Source organism: Choloepus didactylus, chromosome 1, assembly GCF_015220235.1.
Source record: "Choloepus didactylus isolate mChoDid1 chromosome 1, mChoDid1.pri, whole genome shotgun sequence".
Classification (NCBI taxonomy): Eukaryota; Metazoa; Chordata; class Mammalia; order Pilosa; family Megalonychidae; genus Choloepus; species Choloepus didactylus.
Window position 1 is genome coordinate 164080934 of NC_051307.1, and position 26653 is coordinate 164107586.

General features: G+C 37.3%; 1 protein-coding gene and 1 pseudogene across 2 annotated transcripts in view; one reads left to right on the plus strand and one right to left on the minus strand.

Moving 5' to 3' along the window:
- The first annotated feature begins 6310 nt into the window (after positions 1-6310).
- LOC119527744 lies at positions 6311-8343 on the plus strand (annotated as a pseudogene).
- Positions 8344-8567: 224 nt separating this feature from the next.
- Positions 8568-26653, minus strand: part of DNAJC13 (DnaJ heat shock protein family (Hsp40) member C13) — a 144057-nt gene continuing 125971 nt past the window's right edge. The window contains exons 46-56 of one of the 2 annotated variants that reach the window (XR_005218125.1): positions 26579-26653; positions 26228-26340; positions 21773-21942; positions 21553-21595; positions 21020-21193; positions 18777-18956; positions 18331-18471; positions 16891-17034; positions 14906-15005; positions 10324-10432; positions 8568-9427 (exon numbers count right to left, since the gene is read on the minus strand). Coding sequence is in view for 1 of the 2 variants with exons in the window: in XM_037844832.1 (XP_037700760.1) it covers positions 9321-9427; positions 14906-15005; positions 16891-17034; positions 18331-18471; positions 18777-18956; positions 21020-21193; positions 21553-21595; positions 21773-21942; positions 26228-26340; positions 26579-26653 (1247 nt within the window). In the remaining variant the exon portion in view is untranslated. The remainder of the gene's footprint in view (positions 9428-10323; positions 10433-14905; positions 15006-16890; positions 17035-18330; positions 18472-18776; positions 18957-21019; positions 21194-21552; positions 21596-21772; positions 21943-26227; positions 26341-26578) is intronic. The other variant, XM_037844832.1, reaches the window with a different exon arrangement.

A 26653-nucleotide genomic window follows, 5' to 3' on the forward strand; every position in this document is an offset into this window, starting at 1 on the left:
TCAAGTGTACTGGATTGCAGCTCAACAGATTCAGGTATTTCCTTCTAGCTATTCTAATACATTGGAATCTAAAAAGGAATATCATTATAATGCATAAGAATATCCTCCAGAATGACCTCAAGTCTATTTGAAATCTCTTAGCCACTGAAACTTTATTTTTTTTTAATTTTCCCCCTTTTGGTCCAGAAGGCATCCTTAATCTCATGATGCCAGGTCAGGCTCATCCCTGGGAGTCATGTTCTGTGTTGCCAGGGAGATTTACACCCCTGGGAGTCATGTCCCAGAGTTGTTTAGAGAGGCCACATATGAGCAACAAAGAGGTTCTCTAGAGGTGACTCCTATGCATAATTATAAGCAGACTTAGCTTCTCCTTTGTAGTAATAAGTTTCATAAGGGCAAGCCCCAAGATAAAGGGCATGACCTATTAAATTGGGAGTCCTTAATGCTTGTGAGAGTATCAGGACTTCCCCAGGTGAGGAATTTTAATATTTCCACAATTTTCTCAAGTCCCTCAAGGAGACTTTGCAAATACTTTATTTTCTGCCCCGTATACTCCTGGATGTATTGGAGTATTATATTAATGGTACAGAATAACAAGAACTCATTCCCTATCCTAGGTTCCATGTAATTATGTTTAATTTAACTGATCATAGAGGTTAAATTAGAAAGTGTGCTACGGAGAATATAAATTTTGTACCAAATGTCTCTTAAGTAACAGTTAAAACTCAGGAATAGATGTGACTGCTGCAAGAGGTTACAATCTATGAATGTTTACAATAAGCCTTTTTGAACATTCTGCTCTTATGTACTATATAGCTTTTGTTGTATGACCATGTGATTGTGAAAACCTTGTGACTGACACTCCCTTTAACCAATGTATGTGCATTTGAGTAATAAATAAAATATAAATAAAAAACAGTTAAAAATCAGGAATAGATGTGACTTGTGCAAGAGCTTACAGTCTATGAACCTTTACAATAAGCCTTATTGAACATTCTGTACTCCTGCATCATTGACTGCCCAATCTCTGTCCTATGCTCTTGAATTCAATTCTCAGCATTTGCTCATTATAGTTTATATTAGTGAGGACTAAGACTGTCCTTTTATTTCTGGCTTATTTCACTCAACATAATGTCCTCAAGGTTCATTCACCTAGATGCATGCCTCACAACTTCATTCCTTCTTGCAGCCATTCAATATTCTATTGTATGTATATTACCAGTTAGCTCTTTCTTTCACCCAGTGATGTACTCTTAGATTGCCTCCATTCATTGCAAATTGTGAATACTGATGCCATAAACACCAGGGTGCAAATGCCTATCATGCCCCTGCTTTCAGTTCATCCAAGTATATACCAAATAATAGGGTCACAGGATCATATGGCAACCCTATATTTAGCCTCTTGTAGAACCACCACACTGCATTCCAGAGGGCTGCACTGTTCTATTTCCCTACCAACAGTCAAAAGGTATATCTCTCTCTCCACATCTTCTCCAGCACTGTATCTTTCTGTTTATTTTTAAACATGTTTATTCCCACACACAATTCTTGGCAGAATTCACTTGTGAAGCCATCTGGCCCTAAACTTTTCTTTTTTGGGAGTTTTTGATAACTAATTCAATCCCTTTAGCATTGGCTTGTAGAGGTCTTCTATTTCTTTTCGAGTCATTGTTGGTTTTCATGCTTTTCTAGGAAGTTGTCCATTTTATCTAACTTGTCTTGTTTGTTACCAAAAAATCCATCCTAAGTGAACAATCAATAGCTCCCAGTATAATCACATAGTTATGCTTTCATTACCATAATCTGTATGAGAACATTTCCATTTCTTCTGCAAAAAAAGAATAAGGGGAAGAAAATAAAATAAAAGAATAAAGAACAAAATAAATAATAATATAAAATATAAAAGGAGGAACAACAATAAGAATCCCATATCCTCCCATATATCCCCCTCTGTTGACATTTAGCTTTGGTATATTGTCTTTGTTACACTTAATGGAAGAATATTATAATGTTAACTATAGACCCTGGTCTGGTTTGCATTGATTGTATTTTTTTCCCGTATACCATCCCATTTTCAACACCTTGCAGTGTTGACATTCACTTGTTCTACCTCAAGTAAAAACTTTCCTATATTTCTACAGTTAATGAACATGATTGTCCACTCTATTTTTGATGAGTGATGAAGTCCCAGTTTTTATCCTCAATCTTTCCTTCTGGTGTCATACATGACCCTAGCCTTCCTCTTTCAAACAAGCTCATATTCAGCTTTGTTCATTATACTCACAAGATTGTGCTAACAACACAGAGTATTGTGCTATCCATTTCTGGATATTAACAATCAATCCTGTTGAACATTCTGTACTCCTTCAGCATCAAGTGCTCAATCTCTACCTTCTTTGTATCTCCTGATAATCGTGTTCTCAACTTGAACCCTCAGAGTTTCCTCATTATAGTTAGTTCATATTAGTGAGACCATACAGTATTTGTCTTTTTGTTTCTGGCTAATTTCATGCAACATAATGTCCTCAAAGTTCATCCATGTTGTTGCATGCATCATGAATTTATTCTGTCTTACAGCTGTGTAACATTCTACCATATGTATATACCACAGTTTGTTTATCCAGTTGTCTGCTGATGGACATTTGGGCTGTTTCCATATCTTGGCAATCATGAATAATGCCACCATAAACATCAGTTTACAAATGTCTGTTCATGTCCTAGCCTTCAGTTCCTCTGAGTATGTGCCTAGTAATAGGATTGCTGGATTATACGGCAATTCTATACTTACCTTCCTGAGGAAATGCCTTCCAGAGCAGTTGCAGCATTCTACATTCCCACCAACAGTGAGTAAGTGTACCTCTTTCTCTACATCCTCTCCAACACTTGTAGTTTTCTGTTTTGTATTTATTTTTATATAATGGCCATTCTAATAGGTGTGAGATGATATTTTGTTGTGGTTTTGATTTGTATTTCCCTAATAGCTAGTGAAGTTGGGATCTTTTCATATGTTTTTGAGCCATTTGTATTTCCTTTTTGGAAAAGTATCTATCCCTGTCTTTTGCCTATTCTTTAATTGGGTTGTTTGTCTTTTTGTTGTTGAGTTGCAGGATATTCTGAATATTAAACCCTTATCTGATATGTGGTTTCTGAATATTGTCTCCCATTGCATAGGCTGTCCTTTTACTTCCACAACAAAACCTTTGATGCACAAAAGTATTCAATTTTAAGGAGATCCCATTTATCTATTTCTTCTTTCATTACATGCACTTTGGGTATAAGATCTAGGAAACCACCTCCTATCACAACATCTTTACAATATTTCCCTACATTTTATTCTAAAAGTTTTATGGTCTTAGCTCTAATGTTTAGGTCTTTGATCCATTTTGAGTTAATTTTTGTATTATGTGTGAGATAGGAGTCCTCTTTCATTCTTTTGGATATGGATATCCAGTTCTCCAAGCACCATTTGTTGAAGAGGCTGCTGTGTCCCAGTTGTGTCTACCTGATTGCCTTATCAAAGATCAATTGTCCATAGATGAGATGGTCAATTTCAGAACACTCAATTTGATTCCATTGGTCAGTATAACTATCTTTATGTCTATAACATGCAGTTTTGGCCACTGTAGCTTTGTAATATGCTTTAAAGTCAGGTTGTATGAGCCCTCCTACTTCATCTTTTTTTTCTCAAGATACTTTATGTATTTGGGGCACCCTTCCAAATTTGATTATTGGTTTTTCTATTTCTGCAAGTAAGTTATTGGGGTATTGATTGATATTTCATTGACTCTATAAATCATTTTGGGTAGAATTGCCATCTTAACTCTATTTAGTCTTCCTATCCCTGAATACAGTATGCATTCCATTCATTTAGGTCTTCCTTGATTTCATTTAGCAATTTTTTTATAGTTTTCTGTGTAGAGGTCTTTTATGTCCCTGGTTAAATTTATTCCTGAATATTTGATTATTTTGGTTGCTATTGGAATTTTTTTTATTTCCTCATCAGATTGTGCCTTACTAGTGTATAGAAACACTACTGCCATTTGGGCATTGATCTTGTATCCTGCCACTTTGCTGCACTTGTTTATTAGCTTTAGTAGCTTTATGGTAGATTTTTAGGAACTTTCCACATATAGAATCATGTCATCTGAAAACAGTGAAAGTTTTACTTCTTCCCTTCCAATTTGGATGCCTTTTATTTCTTTTCCTGGCATAATTGCTTTAGCTATAACTTCCAGCACAATATTAAATAACAGTGGTGACAGTGTACATCCTTGTCTTGTTCCTGATCTTAGAGGGAAAGCTTTCAGTCTTTCCCCATTAAGTATGATCTTAGCTGTGGGTTTTTCACATATTCTCTTAATCATGTTGAGGAAGTTCCCTGCTATTCCTTTCCTTGGAATTATTTTCATCAAGAAAGGATGCTGAATTTTGTCAAATGTCTTTTCTGCATCAATCGAGATGTTCATGTTGTTTTTACTCTTTAATTTATTGATGTGATATATTACATTAATTGATTTTCTCATGTTGAACCACCCTTGCATACCTGGAATAAAACCCACTTGGTCCTAGTGTATAATTCTTCTAATGTGCTGCTGGATTCGATTTACAAGTATTTTGTTGAGGATTTTTGCATCTAATTCATTAAAGAGATTGGTCTGTAATTTTATTTTCTTGTAGTATCTTTGTCTGGCTTTGGTGTTAGGGTGATGGTAGCTTCATAGAATGAATTAGGTAGCTTTCCCTCCTCTTCAATTTTTTTTTTGAAGAGTTGGAGCAGGATTGGTACTAATTCTTTCTTGAATTCTTGGTAGAATTCACTTGTGAAGCCATCTGGCCCTGAACTTTTCTTTTTTGGGAGTTTTTGATAACTGATTCAATCTCTTTGTCATTGGCTTGTAGAGAGGTCTTCTATTTCTTTTTGAGTCATTGTTAGTTTTCATGCTTTTCTAGGAAGTTGTCCATTTCATCTAACTTGTCTAGTTTGTTAGCTTATAGTTGTTCATAGTATCCTCTCATTATCTCCTTTATTTCTGCTGGGTCAGTAGTTATGTGTGTCCCCTCCCTCCCATTTCTGATTTTATTCACTTGCATCCTCTTATTTTCTTTGTCAGCCTAGCTAAGGGTCCATCGATTTTATTGATTTTCTCAAAGAACCAACCTGATTTTGTTCTCTTTATTGTTTTCATGTTTGCAACTTCATTTATTACTGCTCTAATTTTTGTGATTTCTTGCCATTTGCTTTGGGGTTAGTTTGCTGTTCTTTCTCTAATTCTTCCAGGTGAGCAGTTAAGTCCTCAATTTTTGTTCTTTCTTTTTCAATATAGGTGTTTAGGGCAATAAATTTCCCTCTCAGTATCACCTTAGCTGCATCCCATAAGTTTTGGAATGTTGTGTTCTCATTTTCATTTGCCTCAAGATATTTACTGATTTCTCTTATTTTTTCCTTGACCCCCTGGTTGTTTAAGTGTGTGTTGTTTAGTCTCCATATATTTGTGAATTTTCCAGACTTCCGCGTGTTGTTGATTTCCAGCTTCATTCCATTATGATCTGAGAAAGTGGTCTGTATATTTTAGATCTTTTTAAATTTATTGAGATCTGCTTTGTGACCCAACACGTGATCTATCCTGGAGAATAATCCATGAGCACTTGAGAATAATGTATATCCTGCTGTGGTTGGGTGAAATATTCTGTAAATGTTAAGTCTAGTTCATTTATCATACTATTCAAAATCTCTGTTTCCTTATTGATCCTTTCTCTAGATGTTCAATCCACTGAGAGTGGTGTACTGAAGTCTCCAACTATTAATGTAGATGCGTCTACTCTTCTTTTCAGTATTTTCAATGTTTGCTCTTGCTGTCTTATATCTTGGAATAAAGGCAAATTGCCTCATGCTTAAGTCGCAGATGAATGCCAACCTCCCACCTCCCCTACTCCCCACCCTCCACCAACTCTGAGTAATTTAACACTCAGTTTTCCCAGTCTCATACACTTGTCTGGGGATGTTTTAGGACTTTGACTTAGAACATAGACAAGCGTCAAGCAAAAGTAGTTTTGATTCCTTACTCTCTTACTAATTGTGTGATCTTCAGTACACTGCTGTACTTCTCTAAACTCCATGTTCTTCACCTAGAAGATAGAAATTATATCAGTACCAAACCCATAGGCTTGCTCTGAGGATTAAAAAAGGTTGTGTGTGGGCGGAGCGGGACCCGGAGTGACCCGACGCCTCCGTCCCCTTCCCCTCCCCTGGCCGCACTCTCCCCGAAGCCGGACCGGAACTATGTGATCCAGGAAGTTCCGGTGCCATTGCTGCGTGGGATAAACAGTAATGGCGGAGGAACAACAGCCACAACATCAGGCGCAGGAGCGGCAGCGGTGGCAGCAGTCTCCCCCACCCCTGTCCCCACAGTCACCTCCCCGTCCCTGGGGGGAGGGGGAGGCGGCAGCGACAGCAGTGGCTGCGGCTGGACTAAACAAGTCACCTACAGGTATTTTATGCATGGGGTTTGTAAGGAAGGAGATAACTGTCGCTACTCACATGAGCTCTCTGACAGTCCATATGGTGTAGTGTGCAAGTATTTTCAGCGAGGAGACTGTATTTACGGAGACCGCTGCAGATACGAACATAGCAAGCCATTGAAACAGGAAGAAGCAACTGCTGCAGATCTGACTGCAAAATCATCCCTTGCTGCTTCCTCAAGTCTCTCATCAGTAGTTGGACCACTTGTTGAAATGAGTGCGGGTGAAGCTGAGTCAAGAAATTCAAACTTTGCAACTATAGGAGCAGGCACAGAAGACTGGGTGAATGCCATTGAGTTTGTTCCTGGGCAACCCTACTGTGGCCGTACTGCCCCTTCCTGCACTGAAGCACCCCTGCAGGGCTCAGTGACCAAGGAAGAATCAGAGAAAGAGCAAACCGCTGTGGAAACAAAGAAGCAGCTTTGCCCCTAGGCTGCAGCGGGAGAGTGCCGATATGGGGAGAACTGTGTGTTATCTCCATGGAGACTCATGTGATGTGTGTGGGCTGCAGGTCCTACATGCAATAGATGCTGCCCAGAGATCACAACATATAAAATCTTGCATTCAGGCCCATGAGAAGGACATGGAGCTCTCATTTGCTGTCCAGCGCAGTAAGGACATGGTTTGTGGGCTCTGCATGGAGGTTGTCTAAGAGAAAGCCAACCCCAGTGAGCACCGCTTTGGAATTCTCTCCAACTGCAACCACACCTACTGTCTCAAGTGTATTTGCAAGTGGAGGAGTGCTAAGCAATTTGGAGGAAGATCATACAGTGAGACTCCTCCCCAATCTTCGTTTGTGCTTTCTATTTTGGGGAAGAATTTAGTATCTTGTGCCAACTTTCAACCGGATGGACCGCATTTAAATGCATGCATTTTATCTTGAAACTGGGGTATTCTAATTGGGATTTCTTCTTTGTATTTCAGTTAGCTTCTAGGTTACTTGGTATATCTTTTATTTGAATGAGGAAACCCTATGTATCAGTTAATAGACTGTGCTTTTTCTGAGGAGATTGTGTTTAATGGATTAGCCAGTTTAGGCTCAGTGAACAAATTTACTTATTAGCTCTGAATGTATGTTTCCTGACATTTTACATTTTCCACTTTCCTATTCCATCCATTAAGCTAGACAATGATCCACCATCCTTTAAAGATTGTTTTCATAACTGAACAAAACTACATAATCTAAACAGAGCAAAGTTACAAGAAATAAATTTAAACGGAAAAAAAGTGTATGCTTGGCACACAGTAAATGTTCAATTAAAGGTTAGCTAGTGTTTATATTTAAACTGAATGTAGATTAAATAGGTCTTTAAATACTGTAAATATTCAGAATATTTATGGTCTCTTAGTAGTTAAAGGGAAATTATAAACTAAGGCAAAACACTGATGTGTGTTGATTTATGCTCCCCTAAAACACCTACTCACAATTTGGCTGTTATAATCTCCTTTAGTGAACGTATTATTTTTTAGCTAAAAGTCTTGGCCAGAAACTAAAATCCTAGTTGTTCATGGAGTAAGACACGGCTGCATAACTCAGTAATATTTAATTTGAGAGATGATAAATTTGATTGAAATTAAGCTGTTCTTACACATCAACTGTGAAGTAAATCTGTTTCTTGATTTCAGAGGCAACTTGGGGGTTTGGGTATTTCCCCATTCTTTAGGAAGTATTTGTGTTACAAATGTTTATATTTTCTCGTTGTCTGTGATCACACTAAAAGATGTATGCCCTGAGAGCTACATTATTTGAAATATTCTCTGGCTCTCTGATTTTCTCTTATCTTAAAAATATTGGAATTAATAAATATTTTAATACATACGCTATTAAGTCTGACCCATTATCTGAATGTTGGCGAATGTTGTATGGAAAACAAATGAGATGCTACTGTGTCTGGGAATTTAGATGTGACTGGATATATCAATGTAGCAGTCTATATGTGGAATTGTGTATCTGAGGTCAAGTCTCTGCTTATTACTACTAAATCTGTCTTAGAAATAAAGCTATGAGGTCTTCAAAGGGAAATATTAGCTAGAACAAATATATCTCATTAACAAAGCAGTCAATTCCCTTTATTTTTAAAATTTTATGTACACATATGAATGATCTGTATAATGTACATTCAATATAGAAAGCTTTATATATTTGATAATGTATATAACATTTCACAATTACACTACTCTCTTACATAACATTTTGACATCTGTTTTTAAATTTAAAAATTTTTTTGCACAAGCTCCTCATTCAATTTGGGAAAGCCAGTTATACACACCAATGTATACTGTGAGCTCTCAGGAGGTTAATGATTGGGGATACCAGTGAATGAGTGCAGGGACACTAATAGTGTTTGATGATGGGAGGACAACGACCACACAGACTCGATGCAGGAGAGGGAAATACCCTTTTCTGGGGACAAGTGACTTAGCTCAATTTCTGTTGATTTTAGCTCAACCCCACAGTCACCCTAATTCAAAAAAACATAAAAACTAGGAAGAAAGTTTGTTTGTTTGATTCACAGTTTTGTAAACAGATATAAAGGAACAAAATGTGCTTACATACATCAAGAAAAAAAATTCTTGTGTACCCACTTAGGTTGATCCAGAGTGCTTTCTTATAATGTGATACAATTAGAATCACTGACATTTTTCCTAAATAAAAATATATTTATAGAAAAAGGAATAACACTGTCATGAAACCGGGAGAAAGGCAGTAAGAGTTTGCTTCAACCTATCAGCTGGAGGAATGTGGACGCGGCACTGGCCCTTCCGCATTTCTGATCTTGTTTCTGATTTTCATGAGTATTTCAAGTCTGACAGCCAGGGTCGCCTGCCTCGTGGTCTACGGGAGGCGGAAGGTTAGACATGACCGACGAAGCTGTCCCTGCGGTAAGGTAGCCGGCAACTCCAGGTCCTGCAAGAGAGAAAGGAAAACACACTTTCTAGCGAGCAGAGCCATGTGAGAACACTGGCGTTTATAAAAATGCTACAACCTGGCCAAGTGCACCATCACAAGGCACTGACAATCTTTTAGAATTACCTAAATGTAAAACTAAACCTTAGCATATAGCACATAGCACCATTTTCAGGTTTTGCTTTTATTACATGACACGGTTAAAAATCCTTTCAAAACTTATGCTGTACAGTAACACTGGTGTGGCAATATGGGGAAAATTTTCCCTTTTCACATCTGAGAAGTTTAACCTTTCAAAAAAGTCCTAAGCTTTGAAGGATAGCTATGTCAAATAGAAGAACTGGGAACAAATAGAAGAAAGAAAATCAACACTTGGTCAGCAAATCCAAGTCATATTTGGTGAAATTCCCAACATAAACGTTTCTAGCAACATTAAAGTTAACCAATTTTCATTTGGTGTAAAGAAGTGTAATTACAACAATACCAAATGAACAAGGGTTGCTACTGAGTTCTCTGAGAAAGAAAAACACGGCTCTGGACATCTGTTATTGGTTAAAACAATAATGGTATAGGAAAAAAGTATCTTAATATTTTAGTTTTCTATGTCTCCCTTGATTCTAACAGTCTCTATTGGATAAAAATGCCATATAATGCCAGCATGTATCAAGATGTAACTAGGAGCATATAATGGTTTTAGCCCTCTTGTTTATTTTAAACATTGTATGGACAATTGTATCTCAGATGCACTACACATAAGACACTATAGTATAATAGTGCATATGAGTAATATTTTTAGCTGAAATTGTAGGAATCAAGGCAAATGGCTAAGGAACATTGTTGGATTAGGACTAGAAAGGCAGTGGAAGCGGCATGCATTTAGCAAAACGGTTCTCTACCTGCTTCAGAGAGCTACACAGAAGTTAGCAAGCTGCCTGGCAGAACGGATCTAAAGCCCACTCCTGAGGTGAAGGGGGCTGCTGCCAGTTAGAAGGGAAGGAGAGACACCTGAGGGGAAAAAAGAAATATAAGCAGCGAGGGAAGTTGTGAGGAAGTGCAAACAGCAGAACAGTTTGATGAAGGCAAAGGCATAACAGGGACTGATGTAGGACAAAAAGGCCATGACTGAGATTCGTTTTGTCTTTCACCTTATAATGATTTGTACTGAGGATGTCAACTGGCTTGTACCACTAAGTACAGATACTGTGCATCCAGCATGTACACAGCCAGGTACAATGCAGCCTATGTGAGCTATAACAGGTGCCAACCTGAGCACCAAGGTGCTCAGAATCTTGTACTTATAAAAAGCATTTTTCCTTTTTAAGCCACCATGAGCCTACATCTATCAACTTGGGCACTGCAGCCTGACTCCACAGAAAGCCTTTTTGATTTCCTAACTTCTGCCAAATCAGGATGCCATGCCTTCCACAGACTGCTCAGGAAAAAGGCTACCTGGTCAACATGCCTCCTGACAATGCGTTTTAGGGTAAAGCACCACATTGTTGCATCACTTCCCACCAACCCACCATTCTTTGAATGTTAGGTGGCAGCGAGATTACTACAAAACTATAAAGTTGGCCTTAAGGAAGACCTAACCCTTCAGAGTAAAACCCCAAACACCAAGCACTACACTCAGTTCACATCAAAACATTAGATTATGAGACCAACCACGAAAGCTACACATGGAAAAGAAGGCTGCAGTTCTCAAACCATGTGCTGGGCACACTGGGGCAAATTCAGAAGAGCACTGCTAGATATTCTAAATTTGAGGATACACAGCGATATTTGTGAGTCACCATGCCAACGAATACTTTCAAGTTATTTGGACATAACTATACAATAATCTTAATTACTAGGTATTTCTTTGGAACTAGGTGTGGGTGAAAAAATTACTTAGACACAGAGGGCACTGTGAACTGAGAAAGCTGGGAAATCTAAGTTGTGAAATGATAGGTCTAAAAGGGTTATCCAGAGAAGATCAAATTCTAGCCCCACCATTTGTCTTTAGGAATGACAGATCAGTTCCTAGATAGTTCTACAAATGAAATCTGAGATGCTCTCTCCCTTGGCATCTTCTTGAGGACATGTCTGATTTCTTGGGGCAAGTGGGTGCTGCTTGGTCCTTGGGATGGGGATAGAGCAGTTATGTTCTCTAGAAAAAGGTGGGAAGAAAGAGTAGGGGCTGCCAGAAATGGAGCATGTGGCAACACTATACACGCTGTCAGACTTCAGAGGAATGAGAAAAGATGCAAAATTGACAAAGAACCACACACAATGGAATCAGCTATGAGGATGCATCAGTGAAGCAGTATGGGGTTTGTGAAAATGGACAAAGGGTTCTCTGCGAGGCAGGGTAGGGGGGAAGAGCCTGGCTTTAGCAGTTAATGGTGTACCATAAACTGATGATAACCCTGGAGCATTCTCTGGGCCAGGTTTAAAAGAAAGCACAAGGTAACAGAAACCAACACTGCAGAGAAGGAAGGGATTTGAGTGAGAGGCCCAACAACTGCTCTCCCTCTCTCCCTTTAATGACTCTAGGAAGCCACATACCTCTGATGAAAAGTATCTTCACCTTGGCCTGTCCCCCTTCCCTTTCCCTGTTGTTCCTTCATTCTCTACTGATTTTCTAAAGTAGGGTAATTTGAGGAGTCTCACTACTGAAATTACTTTCATAGGGCCTTGAGCTCATCAGCACCAAGCTGCTCTAGAACGTAATCAGTGGCGAAGATCCAAGGACCCTGGATACTGAGAGCAGCCACAGCTTTTCTCCACAAAAGTAAAATCCCATTGAGGCCCTTTAAAATGAGCATTTGTCATAAAACAATTCACCAATCGAGAAAGTCTTGGGAGGGAGGCATGCTCATATTTGTCAACATTGAGTAATCCTGTGTAGGACTTTAAAATTTTTACCCCAAATGCTGAGCATGTGACTGAATGACACTTTCACAGTAGCCAGGGAGAAGACAAAAAAAATTAATGAGTTTTTGGTAATTTACTTTTTTTGCCTTTTCCCGTCTCCTAAACAAAATCTTCTTACTTGCCCAACTCACCCAAAGATATTAGTTAGAAAAAAGCAATGGGGATGTATGTTCTCACAGCACCTTACTTCATTTGCAAATTGATTAGAGAAGGGCTAGGTACAATCTGTACCTTCTTAAGACTGAGGGTAAAGTGGGGTAAATCCTAATTTCAATTTCAAAATGCCAATTCAATACAACATTTAATGGGATTTTACCACTATTAAAAGTATTTATCGCTATATCAAACACAATACAGTAATGGAAAAGCTCCAACACAAAAGAGGAAACATTAAGCCACCTGAGTAACTAGCACATTATCACTTCAACTGGCAGTAAACTTAATATCTCTTCAGAGAGCTTTGGAACTCTTCAGATCAAAGTCCTTTCAAAAGGACAGACTAGGGCTGATAGAAAATTCTTATCAAGCAAGTAAGTCCCAACAATAGACCATCCTGGATAGTGATATGCCAAGAATTGGACAATTCAGGGGCCAAACACAGCTTAGAGCCATTCCAGGCTGTTCTGCATTGGCTTGCCTGTAGGCAGGCTGCAGCAAGCCTCTCAGAATGGGCACAAAAACTCCAAGGCCCTTCCAGATTGGGATTGATACCATCTTCCCCTTCACTGACTTTGAACAGACCTTTGCCCCTGAGCTGGCCCAAGGATGTGAAGAAGCTTGTAAACTCCAACTTTTCTTCCCTAACCCTCTTCCACACCTCATTTAGAAGTCACACTGGGGATCAAAGGTAAAAGGAAAGGCATAGACAGGATCTGTTTTACAACTTGTACATTTTTCCTATAGTCATTAGGGAATTTGAGTGCAGGTGGGCACCAAAATGTTTTCTAAAGGAAGTTCAGGTCTTTGAAGTTCTAAGGTCTTCTATGGTCTACACACAGACCTTCTGGCTCAGAGCCTGTTAGTAAGTCGTGCCACCCCCAACCCCAATCTTTTATTTCATCAAGTTCAAGTCAATGAATGCTAAGTACAATGGTGAACAAAAAGAATTAGAAGAGGCCTTCCTGTAGGGATGCTCACAATCTACATATTACTATTCTTCATGGCCAGCTTTCAAATAAGGTTATTCTTAACTAAGAAAAATAAAACAGATTTTCCAATCATAACATCCTTATATATACAATGTAATGAATGTAATGTCATGAAACTGTGGTATGTGAACTTTTGAGAAAAAGCTAAAGAGGTAAAGTTTTTGGTCTGCCTTTAAGAATTATACTCCTACTTAGAAGCTATAGCTCTAACCCAAATTTGAAAGGGAGATACGGGATTGACTAAGTCCTATTCTAGGCATTTCTTTCCAAAGAAATCATAGCACAGGGGATGGAAAAACTAGAAGGAAAACCTATAAGACTCTGCTTTTAAAATACACGCATGACTGGCAGCCAAAGCACCACATGTCTGTAAATGTTAGTGCTCTGCTTTAATATTAGAAATGGAGTGATATTAAAGTAGTCAGAGAGAGGGAAAAAGCACTAGTGAACAACCGAGCCTAATATTAAAACTAAGGAAAGCTTGCTCCAAAGTACCTATTTTTCATTATTCAAGATTCAGTTTCATGATTAATAAACGTCTATGCTAATAATAAGGATTGTTAAAAAATTACACTGGTATGAGAAACATTGGGTATTGTTTTTCACTCAATTTACTTACATCACTGGCGAAAGGAGGATGCAGAGCTGACATCCTAAAAGACTATAATTTTAGACAGATGGCAAAAATCACCTCATATTCTTAAGATTAATTTTGAACTAAAAACATCTATACCAGAGACTATATTTCATCTTCAGTGTATAGCAATTAGAATGGTGTATCTTTCTTCTTTAAGAGACACCAGTATGAAAACTAGTATTCTGAAATTATGCAATTAGTGTGTCCATGGTCAACTGTCCTGAACTTCAAAAGTATATCATCTTTTGATCCCTTAGCAGTAAAATATCCTGTCATTTATGATACCCCCACAAAAGGACAAACCCTAAATATTTAGTAAAATCAGACTAAATGCTGGAAACTTAGAAGAAAAATGTTTTACATAAGATTCTACATATTTGGAACTTCAATCTATAATTTTGACAGAAATGGAATGATGTTATCATGTTCTGATACCGATATAAGTAGCTATTTCTCCACTCTTTTTCCATGTTCAAGATAGGCATTTTAATTCAGATATGCTCCAAATATTACCTGCACCACCACTAATTAGTTGGATCAAAACCGACAAAGAACATGCTGTTTTAGCACACATTCAACACAACAGTGCATATTCTATCCAAGAAAAAGTATAAATGTTAAAAACAGAAGTCTACTACATGCCCACAGCACCTTCCAGAAAGGTCAGCAAGTAGACTAGAAAAACATCCTAAATGCTATTTTAAATCTATTCAGGGCAAGAGGAAGTTCAACGTGGTTTCTGCCACCTGTCTCAGAAACCAACTACGTGTGGCTTACCTGTGAGGTATCCTGCTGTTTGTGACTCAGAAATGAACAAATCATGTTTCTGATCTTTGAAGGCACTCCAGACTGAAGAACGAGACAAGATTTCATTCACCTAGGAAAGTAAAGCAAACTCCCTGAACATAAAGTGCTGGATGATGGAAGATGGAACTAAAGAGAAAAAACAAACTTCCCAAACAACAAGGAAAATGACCTAGAGACAGAGCAAGGCCTAACATTCACCAAACACTCGAAACCAGGCACTGTGCCAGGTACATCTCATTAAGTTAGACCTGAGGTCCTCAGGTCTAAAGCTGGACTTTATTATCTAAACCTACAATTTACTGACTTGTACATAATTTGGGCAGGAAGATTCCTATACAGAGTGTTTTCTTGTGGCTGTAACAGCTAGCTGACAGTGTGGTGTGGGCTGATGAACTATTCCTGGAGAGGGAGTTTAGAGAGGAGGTTGTAAACTTGAGGCTAAAACTTAAAGCAGTCTTTCAGATTATGGGTTGTGGCCTGTTAGAGATTTAGGAAATGGTTTGAAAAAATAAATTAGTAAAAAAAAAAAAAACTATCACATGTAAAATGGGTAAATATTTTTGGTGAAATATATACATATACATGAATATAAATAGTTGGTTTCCTTTGTCTCTTCTTGTGACTTAGATATGTCATTAGTGTGTTAGTTATTAGTTTTTTTTTTACACAGTACAGTGTGTGTGTACTGTGCTATCTATGATGAAAAACATGTTCCTGTGGGACATATAAAAAAGTTTGAGGAATACCAACTTAGAAGATATTTTTCACATATCAATGTTCAGATAAAATATTTATTGAGCACCTTTTATGTGCCAGCCACTGTGGACACAAAGATGAGGAAGACAGTCTATCTCTGAAGTGCTTACATCTAGTAGGGGAGAGAGGCAGCAGGTACTTTAGTGGGGCCTTGTGAGCCCAAAGAAGGGCGCCTGTCACAACCTGAGATAGAAGCCACAGTGGAAGTGAACAGCTGTGAAGGTGCAGCAGTTCCTACTTTGGAAACTCTCATACCTCTTCTCTCCCCTTAGGAGTGGAAGGTGGCATCAGCATTACTTTTTAATTTTATCAACAGGAATCCCGAGGCAACCAGAGGGAGTCATCTTCCTGCAAATGGTATACATGAGTGCCTCTACTTGGTGTTCTGGACACCCATGGGCAAAACACCAAAACATACTAGTTACTAAGTGCAGCAATACATACTGCCTCTTCATTTTAAATTGTTCAGAGTAGTGAAATAATGATACTGACACAATAGACTATAGCATCAAAAATAGTCCTTTAGTAAAAACATACAAACATACTGGATTCATTAAAGGAAAATTTTAGATGAAGTCAATTTAAACCTATAAAAGAACATTACTAGACAAGGCTATTCAGTAACACTGAATGTGGAACTCCTCAGGGCAACAGTAAGAATAAAACTGAAGTGGAAAATTAAATTATTGAAGAGTCCTGAAGTTAGTAAATGCAGCTGAAACACACTAATAACATATCTAAGTCACAAGAAGAGACAAAGGAAACCAACACCTAATAAGTGCTCATAACAAAGGGTGATGAAAACTAACATGATGCACTGCATCTTTTAACATGGCATTAAGGGATGGCTAATGAATGTGGTCGTCACCTCCCAACAATGATTCTTAGAGCTGAAAATTAGTCTTAACCAGCACTAAATGCTGAATATTCTATGCTAAAGAATATCAGCATTTTTCTACACAGAAAAAGAATTCTCCTGAGTAGACTATTTGAGACTATGGCTTGTGCTTCTACACTGGTTAAGATGGAGCTATGTGAGTCCATCCTTGGTCTTCTAACCTGCTCCAATTACAGCCAACAGAACCACACCTGGAGTGGAGCCTGAGCATAGGTATGTGGATCATCCGTGCACAAGACCCTGGCTTTGTGAATACCATGTTATAACCAGCAGATCAGAGTCTGTCTCTGTGCAGACCCACCTGTTCTCCATACTGCAGGCTTCGAGTCATCGCCTTGAGAGCTTTAACAATCTGTGCCTTAGTGGCTGCCGGGCTGTCCAGATTTTCAAGGCCAATGCCTTCAAGTAATTTTAAGAGGTATGGGACCAAATCTACCTTCAAGGCCTGAAGAGGATATAAAGCATATGTAAACATACTGAAAAATAGGAAACCATCCAGTAAAAAAATTATTTTACCTCCAGGAGTATATCTGGAAGAAGAGCAACTATTTACTAAGCTTCCTATTTTCATAGTATTTTAATGCTAGGTACAGATTTTGATAGTGACACTTTTATTATTTAATAAGAGCTTATCCCATGCCAGGTATATCAAATACCTGAATGTTTTTTTTTACATATTCTCTTAAAATATCAATTTTTACAGTCTTTGTTCATTTCACATCAGCCTAACAAATAATTTTTACTGTCTATTTTGAAACTCAAAGGGCAGAGACAGAGGTAACTAACATTTAGTGAATGAATGTTTTCAAATACTTTTCAGATACTATTCTTGCGTTATCTCACTCAATTCTCCTAACGACTCTCAGAGGTAGTAGTGTCTTTATTTTACAGATGATGAATCTGAGCACTAGGTGAGGTGAAGTATCATGCTTGACGTCACTGAGCCATCAAGTGGTAGCACCAGCTCATGTTCTTCCCAATACACCAAACACCCCAAACCAATTGTAAGTTTGAACCTCAGAGCAAGTAGCCAGTATTATCTCTTGGAATGTTACTATAAACACCCAATATCTCTATCTGCCTAAGTTAGGGAGGATGCACCAGCAAAAGGGACTGGGAGAACAGTAGGGCCAAATAATAAAGGTGCAGGGCCTTGTATTCAGGCTAAGAATATCAGCTGTCACTCCGACATCAGGCAGGTAATGGGGAGCCACTGAAGGATTTTTCAGATAAAGAATGACCCATTTATATTTTAGAAATATCACTTTCACAATGATTTTTAAATTTATTGTATGTTTCCTGTTCCTTCAGTATTTGTCTGCTCTACATCAGAACCCACCCAAGTCCTATTCTCATTAGGTGTTTAGTCTCTATGAAAAGGAGAATAAAAATCTGAGCACGTTTCTTAAACATTACTTAAGAAACAAAGGAATGACTAAACAGAATATATCTTTCTAAAGATGATGAAGCAAATTTTACAAAACCAGTTAAAGATAAATGCTCAGTAGTAGTTAACCAAAATTCAGAATGTGAGTATCACAAAAGTATTTTGAAGATTTTTAGTAGCTGGTCTCCATTCTCTGTGTATATAATATAAAACCATGCATGTCTGAACTAAGAAGTTACTGCTCTTACCAGGGAAACCAAATCAGTGCTGAATATATTTAGTGAAATCAGTGAAAATCTATTTTCCTGGTACGTTTGCTTTCCTAAATAGTACTGAATCTCAAGAGTCACTTACTTGTGCTACTAATTCACTCTGCTCCTTCTGAAACATTCGATTAATTGCTTCACAGGCTAGACCAACAGTATCTGTTCGCTTTTTCATCCCATTCATCAGTGGGCCAATTGTCTCTAAAGATGCCATAGCTCGAACACACAGCTAAATGTCCCAAAAGAGAAGGTTACTTAAGGAGTAGCAATACTTTATATAGTACAATAAATACCATAATAACAAAGTAAATGAAAAACCTACATTCAGTTCATGTTTTATAATGAACTAAGTCAAATCCAACCACCTATTAATTGTATCCTTTTGAATGGGTTAAAAAATGGTCAAAATACCAGGCAGTTCACAGCAGAAAGACATTTGGTAGAAAGGGGATTTATACTGGAATGTACATTAGACAAGAAGAGGAAGCACAGATACACCTGGAGTTATAAGCTACTAAATGGATTCACCAATACCTCGTTTTCAGACAGGGCGTGGATAACCCGAATGGCACTCTTAGGAATGGCATTGTTTCTATGATTCATTGCCTGGATAACTTTGGGAAGATGGCCCAATGGTGGGACCTGGTCTGCCAGTTGAGGCTGTGCATTGAAGAGACACACTGTTGCCATTGTCAAAGTTTCCAGAGTCTCCCCCTGGAGAGTGTGAAAAACACAAATAAACAACCAAAGCAAATAACAACAAACTAGAAAATACCAATAAAATCCTAAACATCCTTGGCAACTATTTGGTGTTTCAGTATCCACTAGTTCTAAGTGTTGGTACTTGAAAATTGATTACAAATCCTACGAGAACACAAGCTTTCCCCTTTCTTTACTGAAAGATGTGAATCAAAGAACTTGAAGAATGTCCTTTCACTGGGCCAGATCATAGTTCATTTCCATAGCAGGTTTAAGAGATCATCTCCCAAAAGATATTACTAGAAATTTTTAGACAATGGTATAGAAGTGTCAGTATTAAGAGAACCAATAAATAATCCAGGAGAAGACAGAACTAGTGAAATGCTTTTCCAGTTCTATTAAAATCCCTATTTAACATGCCTAGCTGCTATAAAGCACATTCTGTTGTGGATAAAAGAGTGCAAAATCCTATAGTTTATATCATCATCTGCCAACACATATATCTATAACACATCTCAAATGATGATGGAAATTTAATTAAATTTAAATTTAATTTTCTGAGATGTGCCCAGAAAGGTGATACAGAAGGAAAATGTTATGTGTGTCCCCTTTCTAAGTTTCAGCCCTTCAAAAATTTCATTTTCTAAGCAAATAATGTATGTGATAAAAATCCTAGAAAACAGAAAACATGACTATGGTAAGTAACATAGGGCATAGGGAAGTAACATTTGGCATAGTAATCAGATTAAAAAAAAAGTTTTTCTAAGCTAAAAACAATATACCTTATTTTTCTAAGCACTCAATATGTGCCAGGCATTATGCTTAGTACTTTCTCTACCTTAAAAGCTCATTTAAAACTTCAGTCTTAGGAGACAGATGCGGTGATCATTTTCTAAATGAAGCAGAAAGATGAAGTATTTGCCCAAGGTCATAGGGCTAAGTGGTGCTGGAATGAATCCAGGGGCATCTAAAAACAAAGCTCAGGTTCTTAGTCACCTCACTATATCGCCAGCCTGTTTAATTCTACCTCCAATATGTCTCTCAATTACTTTCAATCTAAAGTATCAAATAACAAAACCTTATTTACTGCCAGGATTTCTCACTCACCACAGCAAGGTCAAGGCTACTTTCTTACTGCTTCTGCTTTCCTGGTGGCCTTCTGTTTTGAATATAGTTATACGGTCCACACTTGTAGTACTACTCTCCTGTCAATTTCTATAGGGTCATCCCTGCTATCCACACAAAGCTAAGTGAAGAACATACCCTAGCAAGATACACTTTCAGAAGAACACTGAACACTTAACTTTCTCCTTAAAATTACATAATCATTGAAAATGGGGTGGCAAAAATCTTCTTTAAGAGCTTCCATAATTGTTAGAAAAAGCATCATTCAACAAAGATACCTCAAACTTTTCTTCAGAAATAACCATTTTAGCTCAGGAACGACTATGGTGTGTTAATTTCTGGAAGGGGGGGTATGGTAGGAACAAGTGTGCAGAAACGTAGTTATTTTAGGTTGTTTTTCCTTATTCCTTTGTTTGGGTTTTGTTTGATATGTTGCTTTTTAATTTTTTTATAAATTTTTTGATAAAGTTAAAAAAACACTGAATGAGTGTGAAAAAAAAGTAAGTGAACAATGGGGGAAGGAAGTGAATGTAATGTTTTGGATGTTCTTTTTTATTCTAATTTTTATCTTATTTTTTGGAGTAATGAAAATGTTCAAAGATTGAATGTGGTGATCAATGCACAACTATGAACAACTGATTGCATACCTTGAAAAACTGTATGTTATGCAAATATTTCTCAATAAATGCAATTAAAAAAAAGAAACAGTAGGTGCACTATAAACCTTAAAGAAAAAAAAAAAGAAATAAGCATTTTACTAAAGTGTTTCACTTTTGAATGACATACCAAAAAAGATCAATGTGCATATTTTGAATTTAAATGTAGTGCTGGACTGAAAGAGATAGACAATTGGTAATGCATAGCCAACGATGAATGCTGTTTTAATAGAAACAGTATTATATATTTAGCAAACTAAAAACATTCAAAATGTTTTGCTGATGACCAAAGCTTACATGAGGATTGTTCTTCTCCAGAAGCTCAGTTAATTTTTCTAATAGTGCAGTAAGAAATTCTCTAGGTTTTCTTAGAACCCAAGCAGGTTGTGCAATAAAGATTCTCAAGAAAACTCCTCCAACAGCAAGTTCACCCTCTGCTTCTCCAAACATGACAGCAAAATCTTCGGGCAACTTTAAATTGAGAAAAAAACCATAGTCAAGTCATTTAATTAGTCACACAAAGCAAGAAATGCAAACCCTACTAAAGAAATGCTTCTGAAATTAAAGTCCTTAGATAGCTACTAATATAATCAAATTATGATTATGAATTTTATTTTCTCTTAATAAAGTTCACAAAGGGTGCTTTTATTAATCATTTACTGCAAAATTAAGTACTACTTTTAGTTCAAAGCCTTATTTTCTAGCGGAATACCCAAAAGTCTATAGGTTGGCATTAAAATGACCCAGCAGGGACTAAAAATTAAAAAAAACAAAAACAAAAAAAAGGTAAAATATAAAATTCCTCCCTTTGAATAAAAGTAATATTTTACCTTCCAGTTTACATCGGGGTTGTCTTGCTGATTTTTAAAGTGCCTTGGGGGGAAAAAAGGAGGTGGGGGGAGAAAAAGGTCAAACTTTGGTCACAAAATACACTTTAATTAACCTGCATTAGAATAAGTCTTAGAGAGGTGATAAGGTAGAGTGGGAAACATTTGCCATTTCCGACGACTCTACCTAAAGGCCATAATTATTACATGTGTCTTTACTTACTCTAACATCATTTCTCTAACTGTTGTGGACACTTTATCTCTGGAACTATCATTCCAAATTAACTCAGGATTTTCATGAGTTCCTTCAAAAATATGTACAGCAGCTTCAGGGTTGTCTCTCATAGCATCCATGAAAACGCTTGGTAGAAATTTCATTAATGTAATTCGAACCTATATGAGAAGGTTTGAGAAAGAAAAAACATCTATTGGAAACGTCTCATCATTTGGTTTGCTGTACACTTTTCTAAGACAGAATATTGCTCTAATTTGTGTTATGGCTGATCTGGACCACAGCTAATATCCAAGAGTCCTGGTGTAGGAGAAAAGATAAACTTTGGTTTATTCAATGGTTAACTTTGACATGACTTAAGACCTGCTCCTGCATACACCTCTCCAGCTTCATTTCTAACCTCTGCTTCAAACTTAAAAAACCCAATGTCACTGTGTGTTAAGACCCCAGAGCACCCTCTGCTGGGGCAGGCCTCACACATGCTGCTCGCTTTTCACCATGACGTCCTTAACCAACTGTCCCGGCCCGCGGGACGTTCAACGGAGGCTCCGAGTCCTGTGAGGGAGGAACGGTATGGGACAAGAGACACGAGGAATGACAGCAAGACAGGTTTCTGATCAAGCTGCAAAACTTTATTGAAGAGGCAGGGTATATATGCTCTAAGGGTGGAGGGAGTGGCTAGTAACAACAAGTGGCAGTCTGGGATTGGTGGCTGCTGTTGCTGGGGTGGATGGCCAATGGGCGGCTACTGTTTAGGCGCGAACTAGCTACTGCTTAGGCGGGAACTACTGTTACTTCCTTGAAGAAGGCTAATTATAGCTTAGGCTGTTCTTGTATCAGCCCTGGTGGCCATGTTGCATGTTACCGGTATCGCTGAAGGTGAATATTATATATGCTACCTTAATTGTCCCCAACAACCAACCTGCTCTTCGGGGCTTCCTGCAAACAAATTTTTCTCATGCTACCTTCGTGGTCTTACAAGTATTTTTATTCCATTTATTTTGCTGTACTGTACATATTTTGCCTTTTTCCAAAAAGGATTTAAAAAGCAGCTTTAAAAAGTACATTCAACACACACATACTCACAAATTGAAAATCAGTAAGTAAGGCATAAGGACAAAGGGAAAATGAGAATTGCAAAGATAAGTTCTTCCATTGGATCTTCACGTGGTTCTCTTTTCTTCAACTCATTCAAGTCTGTGCTCACGGTCGAAGCCAGTCTACATGAATTTTAAGGCAGAAACAACTGGTATGGGTTTAACATTTTTCACTATATCCTAGTATCTAAAAAAACTTAAAAGATAATCTCATATTTTAAAACAGTCATAGCTTGAAACAAAAACTGGAATTGTTATTATGGGAAGTCAACCAAATTTGAAGTAATAACCTTTCTAGAAATGAACCATTTATACACTTGTAATGAACTATATTTGTAACACACTGCTGAAGAAATAATCTATTGACTGGCTAGGTGAATTTCAAATGTCTTAGATTTAAAAGCCATCTTTATGAGTATCATGAAATCGACATAAAAGTAAACTTTAGTTTTACTTTAGATTAACTGCCTTAACTCAATACCAAGTTTTCTATTTCTGGGTGTATTTAACTTAGTTTTCTATGGTCTAATACTTCCAGGAAAAAAAGAGGGAAGATGATATTAAGTTAGCTGACCTGCTGTACAAGATCAAAAGTCTTTTCCTATTTAAATTCTCAGTATAACTGCTTGGTCATCACTTTAATGAATGATCTATCTATTCATCTGTAAAAAGCAGCAGTAAAGCAAAGCTTACCAAGCTGCTTAAAGCATTTCAGGTGGTAAGAACTAAATAATTGTTCACTCATTGATGTGTACACAATAAAACATTAGAGTAAAAAAAATTTACAAAAGGCAAATCCCTCTACCATAAACTTTAGGCACTATGACCAGGTAATTCGGATGCTATAGAACAGAGATTAGCAAACTATTGCCCCGGGGCTAAATCCAACCTGCCACCTATTTTTGCATATAAAGTTGTATTAGAACACATCCACGCCCAATCATTCACTTACTGTCTATGGCTGCTTCCCTGTGACTACAGTAGACTTGAGTATTTGTGACACCTCTACCTCACACCATGCACAAAAATTAACCCAAATGGACTGAAGAGTTAAATGTAAGAGCTAAAACTATAAAACTCTTTTGGACTTCATCAAAAATAAAAATGGCTGTGTTTCAAAGTATACCTCAAGAAAATGAAAAAGTGCAAAAATGGAAAAAAAATTTGCAAATCATATATCTGATAAGGGACTGGAATTCAGAATATCTGAGGAACAATTGCAACTCAATAATAAAAAGACAAATAACCTAATTTTAAAATGAGCAAACAATGTTAATAGGCATTTCTCCAAAAAAAAGATATACAAATGGCCAATAAGCTTATGTAAAGATATTCTACATAATTAGCCACCAGGGAAATACAAGTCAAAACTACAGTGAGATACCACTTCACACCCAGTGGAATGGCTAAGTGTTGGAGAGGATGTGGAGAATCTGGAACCCTCATATACTGCTGGTGAGAATGTAAAATGATATAGTCACTTTGGAAAACAGTCTGGCAATTCCTCAAATGGTTAAACACAGACTCACCATATGACCAAGCAATTCCACTCCTAGGTATACACCCAAGAGAAATAATGTCCACACACACAAATTTGCACACAAATGTTTGTAGAAGCAACCCAAATGTCCAATAAAATGTGGTATATCCATAAATGGAATATTATTTGGCCATAAAAAGGAATAAAGTATGATAAATGCTACAACATGGATGAATCTTGAAAACATTATGCTAAGTAACAGAAGCCAGTCACAAAAGACTGCATATTATATGATTCCATTTATAAGGCATGATCAGAACAGGTAAATGTAAGGAGACATAAAGTAGATTAGTGGTTGCCAGGGGATGGGAGGAGAAGGAATAGGGAGTGACTGCTAAAAGGAACGGCATGTCTTTTGGGGGTGATGTTCTAAATCTGATTGTGGTTGCACAACTCTAAGAATATACTAAATACCATTGAATTTTACACTTTATATGGGTGAAGTATATGGTATGCCAATTGTATCTCAATAAATTTTATTTATCCCAGTTCTAGAATCTTGCTTTACATCATTCAAATAAGGAGCTGATACTTGTTCTTTTCCTACAGAGATAATTTTAATTGTAAAATTATTTATCTTGATAAATTTTTCCCTCATGTATTTGAAAGGGCAAAAGTATTACTTAAAAGGCTTGAGGTCAATTCTAGTACATGTTTATTTTAAATATGTTATTTTAAAAGTACAGAGAAACTGGATATTGTAGTTATATGCTATCCAACTCTAGCCTTGAGAACTTAATAGTAAATATCAATATTCATATTTTTATTAACCCTTTCTATAGGCATACAAAGGTAACCTTATTACCAAAGTAAAACCAGTTAGTTTCTGTGACAGATTCCCCATACCAAGCAGGATGAAACAATTGCATCTAGTTTGTTTTACTGAAGTTAAAAATGGTTATTAGACATGAACACTATTTTCAAATTGAACTTTTACATGGAGGCACAATCTATACAAGGGAAGCCACCCTGGCTGTAGGCAGAGGGGGGAACTCATAGTCTTTCTTACCCAAGGTACTTCTGCAGACTCACTTGAACAATGATTCCAAAACACCAGCCCAGGCAGGATCCAAAAAAAATCAGTTGGGAAATTAAGAATGCAAATTCTTTTGACCCTACCCTAGATCCACTGAATGAGGCTCTGGAAGTGGGACTGGCATAGTGGTACTTCAGTGAGTACTACTTCTTTTGACACTGATTCAATAACAGAATAAGGGACTTTGATAATACTTGTTTCTGAATGGCATTCTATTCAGAAATATTGTTTTAACTAGCTCCTGCTCTACAAACTGGACCATGGCTCCAGAAAACATCTGCTTATCTCCAGATTCTGAATGGATATCTTCCTGTAGAGTAGGGAGGGAGAGGTGCTGTTACACTCACTGTCCTTACACTGTCTCACTTCCCACGGGTGGAGAATCCTGAGTACTACAGAGGAGGAGTGTAAAAGACACCAATCAGCATTCTCCTTCACTAGCAACTTCCACAGGCTTACAGCGTGAAAGTCTGATCCGTCTCCTGTTACAACCTAAATACTTTCGTTCTCTCATTAAGGGAGTTGGATGATTTATTACTATAACTCAAACACTTCCTTAAGACTTTTCAATTCTGGTACAGGCTCCCCCAACTAGAACTTTCTCAAACCAGTACTATATAGGAATAATTTCTAGTATGTCAATCTTTCAACTTTCACATCAAATCATTTCCTTATCCTCACTCTCTTGGACTTTGGTAAGTTTAATGAAATCATTATGAAAGTAACAGATCCTTAAGAATTAATTTCCTTCCAAGAATCTATTCTGTGCTCACCTTTGGACCTATTAGTTTATCTGCTGTCATTTTAGCAAAAAGTTCTGCTGTTTGGGCTCGAACCTGTGGATGTGTTGAATTGCAGAACATATCCAATAAATAAATCAAAGCTCCTACAAAGAGAAAAAAAAAGAATTTGAGTTTATATTAGACATAAAGATTATAACTTTCCTAATCAGAACTGATTTTCAACCTTATGTAAAGTAAAATATTTCAGCCCAATGCAGTTTGTTTTTTTTTAAGCCGTAAGACTTTCAAATCATTCTTCTAGTTTTCAGACTGTACAAAGCAGCTCAAAATAGTCTTCTTCATATTAAGCATGTTTGGATGAGAAAGCACTCCATACTTTACCCTTTGCCATTGCTTCTTTGATTATTTTTGTACTTGATGTCAAAGCATAGAGAGTTTCCAGAACAAGCTGACGAC